General features: G+C 35.6%; 1 protein-coding gene across 1 annotated transcript in view; it reads right to left on the reverse strand.

Annotated features, from left to right (window-relative positions):
• MRPS27 (mitochondrial ribosomal protein S27) overlaps positions 1 to 8,826 on the reverse strand; it is a 97,106-nt gene that overhangs the window by 67,121 nt on the left and 21,159 nt on the right. The window contains exons 3-4 of the mRNA XM_017527611.2: positions 6,552 to 6,622; positions 4,483 to 4,541 (exon numbers count right to left, since the gene is read on the reverse strand). Of these exons, the coding sequence (XP_017383100.1) occupies positions 4,483 to 4,541; positions 6,552 to 6,622 (130 nt within the window). The remainder of the gene's footprint in view (positions 1 to 4,482; positions 4,542 to 6,551; positions 6,623 to 8,826) is intronic.

Here is an 8,826-nt window from a genome sequence, read left to right on the forward strand (position 1 = left end):
AAAAAAAAAAAAAAGACAAAAGAATCTATTTTTCAAATGATCTCACAGCAGGGTTTCTAATAATTTTTTGTCTTAAACCCTCTGGCAGTCTGATGAAGGCTTCTCGGAATTAGTTTCTCACGACAGAAATGAATTATATTGAAATACAATTATCAGGATATTAAGACATCCTTGGGATATGGTAACATATGTGCTGCTTTATTAATGCATGAAATAACACTTGCTAGCAGGTTTAATTATTAACATAATTTCTAAGCAGTGATGATATCTGTAACAAAGGTAAGTGATATGAAAAAAATCAATGATTTTTACTGGCAAAACAGACACAGATGCTGTTAATATTATAGTTATCTGTTGCCTACACTCATAATTGAGAGAAATGCTAAATATTGAGGTTAGTGAAAATAAAACTATAATTTTATTCTATTCAAGTTCACAGTCCTCTGAATTTTCTCTGTAGACCTGGACAAGGCAGCTGGAGGCACAGCTTCTCTGGCAGAAAGAGGAGCAGAAGCAAATGGCCTGCTACAGCGTGGTCTGACCTCTTTCCAGACCCACTCTTCCCCCAAGCCACGCCCTACAGGAGCTGTGAGAAACCAGCTCCAGCGCTTCTCAGAAGACAGCTTGAAAACCAGTCATAAAGAGGTTTATCATTTAGCCTGCTACTAATATCTGTGCAAGAGCACACCTATGCCTATTTTTCCAACCTCCCAGCCTAAACTATATATATCATATAAAGTCCAGAATTTCATTTTACTGTATTTTTTAATCTTATTTAAGTTTTCTTTATTTGTCACAGCCCTACAGTATGCCTAGTTTTCTTATTTTGTTTACTTTGTCTTAACCTTGTTGATATTTTAATCACTTTTACTCTTGATTCTTGGTTTATTTTCCCTTTATACGAGTATTATCAGCTTTTTGGTTTTTTTTCTTTTTTGGCCAATGAATATAGTTTCTGGTCTTGCCTTAATCGTTTTTAGTTCATGTTATTATTTAGTTAGAGCTTCACCCTTTCCTTCACGTTTTCATTTTTTATTTATAAACAGAAGGCAGAAGCTGATCATAGGATTGCCAACTCCCAGAGAATAGACCATGGCCCAAAGAAAGGTACTTAGACATTTGTTCTCCCTCCTGCTCTCTTAACAACAGCCTTTCTTTCTCTCCTTAAAAGATCTCTTCAATGTTGAAGTCCCTAAAAAGCCCATGTACTTTGGGAGATTCAGAACTTCAAATCTTCTTTTGGGATGACAAGGTGATAATAAGCTGGCAGGTACCAGCAGTACCCTGAGTTGCTGGAACTTGAAACTGTTTACTTGCCTGATCAAACTGTTTTCACTGATCATTCAAGGTTTCCAAACTTCTTTGGCTCTAGACTTTACATAATCATTGCGGAAATTTGATCATTGTAAGAGGAGAAGATGTAGCGGCTACACTCCTGCTAGCAGAGCCTGGTGTCGACAGGCCACGGCAGAGAAAGAGTTGAACCAATACAAAAGTTCTCCTGTGGGCTTCACTGTTAAAGACAGAAACCCTAATGACAGGTCTGCAAGCTGTGAGTTGTCTAAAATTAAGAAGTTCCTTCTTCATTTCCTCACCTTAGACTTGGAATTTACGTTACTCTGAGTTGTCTAAAGTCATCCTATAAGGAGATGTTAGGCATCATGAACTGGTAGAAATACCACACAGCAGTAGGTCCTTGGTGTCTTCAGGATTAACATCCCTAATTTTGATTACTTGAGAGAAACCCCAAGAGCTTATAACTTGTAATTTTTAATTTTGCTAAGGCATAAGTATGTTCTGTATATTCTCTAAGGCTGGAAAGCAAAAGTGAGGCACTTAACTAACGAGAGAACCTAGCCAATCTCCATTGTTTCAATTCAGCTTTGTAGAGTTCTACCTAGTCTCATATATTTACACACTCATGAAGTCATAAAAACATTTCTGTCTTTAAAAAAAGTAATAGATAAGAGATAAGAAAGTCAATTTTCTTGGTAATGAAAAGGAGGAGAAAGAACTAAGATAAGGGATAAATCATAGCTAAAAAATTAGTTTTGATTAAAGCAAAGGATGGGATGTCCAATTAAACACTGGCTCAGATTTATCATGGATGACAGTCCTTTATTTGATCTATATGGAAATAGGACATAGAGTTTTTATGAAACTTTCAGTTATACCCCAGGTCACACAAAACTGAACATCATGTGAAGAACTCATCATAGAATGTCTTAAAGACAGAACTTCAACTCTTCAGTAATACTAATATATGAGGACAGGGAGAATTATTCAACATTAGATATCCAGCACCCAGGACAGGGCCTGGGCACATAATAGGCACTCAGCAAATACTTGTTGAAATGCTGAGTCACTGAAATCAATTATATGCTACAGAAGTATTTATGAATTTGGAACATACTTCTCCCAGCACTATGGCACTATATCTCACAGGATGAAATTCTGAAAAAGTTTATATTTAGAAATTGAAATTATGTTCTGAATTTTGCTATAAACAAAAATACGAGAACTGGCCAGATGCCAGCCCCAATACACACTTCACCACAGACCAAAAATAACTACCAAAGCAGCGCCACAGTCCCAAAGAGCCATTAAAGGAAGGAAGGGGTAGCTCTCATCAAGGGGTCCATTTATCTTTATCCTAATGAAGAGGGCACTAACAACTAAGATCACTTGTAACTAAGTTAGGACCTAGAATTTCAACTTAGGACATTGTTAAAGCCAATCTTAGATTTAAAATAAATGTTTTTTTAAGATGTGGAATCTAGCCTACTTGAGGTTTACATTTAAATAGCAAACACCCAAAAGGTGGTAGCATCTACCCAATTCAGAAATTAAAAAAAAAGAAGCCTCATTATTATTTAGCAAAATCAAAGAAAAATGAATAAATTTTCATTAAAATACAGTAAGCTTTAAAAAATGCATCTAGAAAAAAACGACACCCCCCGAAACCCCAAAAACAACAACAAAAAATAAAAATGCATCTAGACAGAAATAACTAAAAACTCTCTTGATCAAAACAAGCAAGATTGAATGGAAAACTCCAATGTAATGCTTACTGGAAACATTTAAAATTTCAATCTATTTTTAGAACATAGGAATTGGAACAAATCACAAATCAGATTTCAAAAACTGGAATCACAATAAAAATTTAGTTGTAAGGTACCATTCTGACAGATATTTGTTTGACCAGTTCTTTATTTAATATGCGTTAGGTTGTTTCAGTCATTTGCTACCATAGATGATGTTGTACTAAACATACTTCTTGTACACATGGGTGAGTTTTGTGAGTAGTTCACAATAGAATTGTTCGCAGCTGTGAGAAAGAATGAAGTAAATGTGTTAATGTAAGAAAGGTTTGCAAACAGTGTTAACTGAAGGCTGGGCGTGGTGGCTCACACCTGTAATCCCAGCACTTTGGGAGGCTGAGGCTGGTGGATCATGAGCTCAGGAGTTCAAGATCAGCCTGGCCAACATAGTGAAACCCCATCTCTACTAAAAATACAAAAATTAGCCGGGTGTGGTGGCGCGTGCCTGTAGTTCCAGCTACTGGGGAGGCTGAGGCAGGAGAACTGCTTGAACCCGGGAGGTGGAGGTTGCAGTGAGCCAAGATTGTGCCACTGCATTCCAGTTTGGGCAACAGAGCAAGACTCCATCTCCAAAAAAACAAACAAACAAAAAACACCAGTGTTAATTGAAAGTAGGTATCTAACAGTTCATATAGGGTATAATTTCATCTATTAAAAAAAAAGAGAGAGAGAAGAGATATACATACAGACTGAGTATCTCTCATTTGAAAAGCTCCAAAATCAAAAATTTTTGAGCACCAACATGATGTTCAAAGGAAATGCTCATTGAAGCATTGTGGATTTTCAAATTAGGGGTACTCAAACAGTAAGTATAATGCAAATATTCAAAAAACCTAAAAAAATCCAAAATCCAAAACACTTCTTGTCCCAAGCATTTTAGACAAGAGGCACTCAACTTGTGCATGTGTGTGTATAAATTTTAACTAATCAGATTGGCAAAAAAATGCAAACGTGAATATGCCTAACTATTGGCCAAGCTGTAAAAATACGTGTCTCTCATACATTGCTAGTAGGAAGGTAATCTGGTAAAACTTCAATGGAAAGCAATTTGTCAATAGCAATTAAAACTATAAATACATATACTCAGGAAAATTAAGTGCAAAATTACATATGTACGAGGTTATCAATTATAACATTGTATACAATACAAAAAAAGAGAACAACCTAGAGGTACATCAACTGGGAACTGGTTTAAATAATAAACTCACAGTATGGAATAGGATGCAGTTATTAAAAAATGAGACATCTCTCTATATACTCATATGAAAAGATCTTTAAAATATAAACTTAAAAGGTATCAAAATTATATATATACTAACTTTTATGTAAAAAAAGGGTGTGAAATCACAGAGTACATAGCCAAATCAAATGGAAAACTTACTTGTAAAGGTAATACTCTGCATGATCTATCTCTTCCCGAGAGGAAATGTTGTCTACAAACTAAAAGAAAGAAAAACAAACCTTTGGTTGAATATAAATTATGTCATATATTTGGCCTAGGGCCTAGATTACACATGAACCTTAGAAAACACAGGACACCCATTTTATTGGAATGATGGTGATGCTTGGTAGAACAATGTTCATGTGGTATGGCTCTGTCCTTGAAACCCCTTTATGCTAACACAAACAAAGAATATATAATGACTTCTCTTTCTTTACATGTAGAACAACTTTGATCAGAAAATGGATTGAAAGCCAAACATAAACCTTGCTCAGAACAAGAGGAGAGTGTTCCATTGATTATATTTATAACTAGTTACCTATTTTTTTCCTTTATTTTTAAACTCCCTTATTTTCTTTATGTTCTAAACATGGGAACATGTGGCTGAAAGAATGAAGACTCTGATGGCTAAAAAAATGTTGCCCAGAACATAAACATCTAAATTTAGAAAACTCAGTCTTGCAACCATTTTTCCTACTCTGATTTAAGTTCTGCTATGCAACAGTAAAACTATGATTCCTCTACCAACAAACTCTCCCTTCAAACTATAAAATCCCTGAATATGTTCATTAACTACGGTCCAAATAAACAAATAAGGATTATTCCAAAGATAGATTCCATTCTAAAGCAAAGACTCAGAGGCAAAAAAGAAAAAAAAAAAGTAGAAGACAATGCATGCTGTGAATATAATGAAAACCTCATTATAGAAGGAGAGAGTAAAAAGTGGGAAACTTTCTAAAATGTCTAGTACTTCTGGATTTGACTTAGAAATCTATTAAGGGCATATAAAATGTGGTTCAACACAAAACCTGAGCTTGAGAAACAGTTCTGATTGTTTGCTGTATGGCACAAACAGATGGCATAGCCCCTCTGGGATTTGGTTGCTCCATCTGCATAAACAGGATAAAAGCACCGGCCCTCAAGAGTATAAGGCTCCAATGAGAAAATGTCCATAATAGCTGTAAACCTTTAAAGTACACCTAAATAAATACCAGGTATTACGGCATACATGAAGGTTTACCCATCATGTAAGGGATGAATCAATGGCCTTTCCATTTTACTCCCAGTATGCCAATTACGAGTCTATTAAATGTAACTTATGACCAGTAAAATTGTTTTTCAACTAAAAGACAGAAAGAAAGGACCAGGACTCAAAACAAAGGTAATTTCTTTCCTCTCTCTTCCAGATTTAACAATACTTTAAATTTTATGGTGCTCCATAAAAAGGTTTCACAGCTAAAATCTCATTTTAGCATCACATTATCCCTGCGAGGAAGATGCAACGGTACCCATGATGAAAATGAGGAAATTGAGAGGGGCCTCATTGCCAAATGTCATAAAGTGAATTCACGATAAAGACAAGCCCAGATACATTTGAAGTGGGCAACAGAAGAGAATCTAGATATCTGAGTTTGAATCTCAGCTTTTCCACATTTACAAGCTGTGTGAACTTGGGAAAGATTAAACCATGTCTTACATAGACTGTTTATTGCATAGGGAGCAGTGGGAATTAACAAAAATATTGTACGTTAAGGAACTAATACATTTAAAACCGGCACAGCAGGTGCTCAGTAATGGTTACTATTCCTGATTCCTAACGTAACATTATGCTTCCACCCATCACTTTGCTGCAGTTTAACATTAATATCCATTCTTTCACAGACTTTCTCGGCCACCAAAAACACTTCCAATACTAAGTAAATATCATTACTTTGAAGGACGTATCAACTTAAAAAAAAATCATGGTATTATACAGCAGAACATCATATGGAAAAATTAAAATAGATACAAAAAAGTGATTACTGATATCAGAATCTGGTAAACGTATTACCTTTTATTTCAGCCAAAGAAATCTGCTACTATACTATATCTATTAGTAACTATAAAAATATACTGTACTCTGGAAAAATATTTCCTATGAAAAGTATCCTTTATTTACATAGACTCATCTACATGAATGGCCTTTCTGGCTTTCTTCTTAGAAAATATATATGTTAATATTTTCTTACCCGTGATATTGTTAAAGAACTAACAGGCAATTTTCTCTGAAATGTTTTATCCATTAAAGATGCGAGATCAGCTGTGAAGACAAAAAAAGAAAAAGAACCTTGTTAAAGATACATACTTCTTTAAAAAAAATCTAAGATACGATTCTTGCCAGATGGCTGCCAACATTATGAAGTCAGTATTAAAAGAGACACTCTTTCTTGCTTTACAGAAATTATTTTTATGTAAATTAAAGAGGAAAAAAGAATATTTATTCTTTAAAACATTTTTTAAATGATTTAATTGGGTTGAGATTAAAAAAAAAAACTTCATAGCATGTATTTAGCTTTTAAAAAATGGATCAAATGGCTGGGTGCAGTGACTCATGCCTGTAATCCCAGCACTTTGGGGAGCTGAGGAGGGCAGATCACAAGGTCAGGAGTTCGAGATCAGCCTGGCCAATATGGTGAAACCCCAACTCTAACAAAAATACAAAAAATTAGCCGGGTGCACGCCTGTAGTCCCAGCTACTTGTGAGGCTGAGGCAGAAGAATTGCTTGAACCCACGAGGCAGAGGTTGCAGTGAGCTTAGATTGCACCACTGCACTCCAGCCTGGGCGAGAGCGAGACTCTGTCTCAAAAGAAAGAAAGAAAGAATTTATGACTAGGTTCTCCAAAGCATTGCAACAAAAACACAAATTGACAAATGGAACCCTAATTAAACTAAAGAGCTTCTGCACAGCAAAACAAACCATCAACAGGGTAAACAGACCATCTATCGAATGGGAGAAAATATTCACAAACTACGGATCTGACAAAGGTGTGACATCCAAAATCTGTAGGGAACTTAAAACAATTCAACAAGTGAAAACCAAATAGTCCCATTAAAAAACAGGTAAAAGACTATTGAACAGATACTTCTCAAAAGACATACAAGCAGCCAACCAACATGTGAAAAAATGTTCAACACCACTAATCATCAGAGAAATGCAAATCAAAACCACAATGAGATACCATCTCACACCAATCAGAATGGCTATTATTAAAAAGTCAAAAAATAACAGATGCTGGCAAGGCTAAAGAGATGAGGGATTCGTTATGCACTGTTGGTAGGAATGTAAGTCAGCCACTGTGGAAAGCAAGTTTGGAGATCTCTCAAAGAACTTAAAACAGAACTACCATTTGATCCAGCAATCCCATTACTGGGTACATACCCAAAGGAATATAAAACATTCTACCAAAAAGATATATGCACTCAATGTTTACTGTGGCACTACTCACGCAAAAGACATGGAATCAATCTAAGTGCCTACTGATGGTGGATTGGATAGAGAAAATACCGTACATATACACCATGAAATACTACACAGCCATAAAAAAGAATGAAACCATGTCCTTTGCAGCAACATGATTGTAGCTGGAGGCCATTATCCTAAGTAAATTAACACAAGAACAGAAAACCAAATACCACATATTCTCATTTACAAGTGGGTGCTAAGCATTGGGTATACTCAAGTATAAAGATGGGAACAATAGACACTGGGGACTCCTAGAAAGAGGAGAGAGGGAAGGGAGCAAGGGCTGACAAACTGTTTATGCTTAGTACGTGGATGATGGGATCACTTATACCCTAAACCTCAGCATCATGCAATATACCAATGTAACAAACCTGCATATGTACTCCCTGAATCTAAAATAAAAGTGGAAATAAAAAAGTCCAATATAATTAGCTCATGAAAAAAAATAAAAAAAGAAAAAAAAGGCCAGGTAAGGTGAGGGGTGGGAAGAGGATCAGTAAAATATCTCTGCAAAGAGACACAAGCAAGTGTTCTTTCTGATACGTTCCAGAAAAAAAAAATGAGATGATGGGAGAGCCAGGGAAGATGACTCTTCATTGCTTACACATTTATTCCTTTTGTATTTTGAGATATATTAGCTATATATCAGGTTATAGATACATATTAGCTATTCAAAACATTTAAAAACTGAAATTTATCAAGTTACTTTTATGCCTACTCTGAACAAATCAGAGCAGCACTCTGGCTATCTTTAATGATTTTTGGCCTGAACTATTCCTATTTTGGTTCTGTGGGTCAAGAAGTCTACAGTCTACTACTGGGACCTAGAGGCACTCCGACATTTACAAGTCAAGAAGTGGAGATCCTGCAAAGGAACACAAGAAGGAGAGAAAAAAGAGAATACTTCGTGAAGGATAGAATGGTCAGCTCTAGCAAATGCTAGTGAGAAGTCAAGTAAGATGAGGACAGAATTAACCACTGGATTTTAATAGTTTGGAAA

Source organism: Cebus imitator, unplaced genomic scaffold (genome assembly GCF_001604975.1).
Source record: "Cebus imitator isolate Cc_AM_T3 unplaced genomic scaffold, Cebus_imitator-1.0 Scaffold50, whole genome shotgun sequence".
Classification (NCBI taxonomy): domain Eukaryota; kingdom Metazoa; phylum Chordata; class Mammalia; order Primates; family Cebidae; genus Cebus; species Cebus imitator.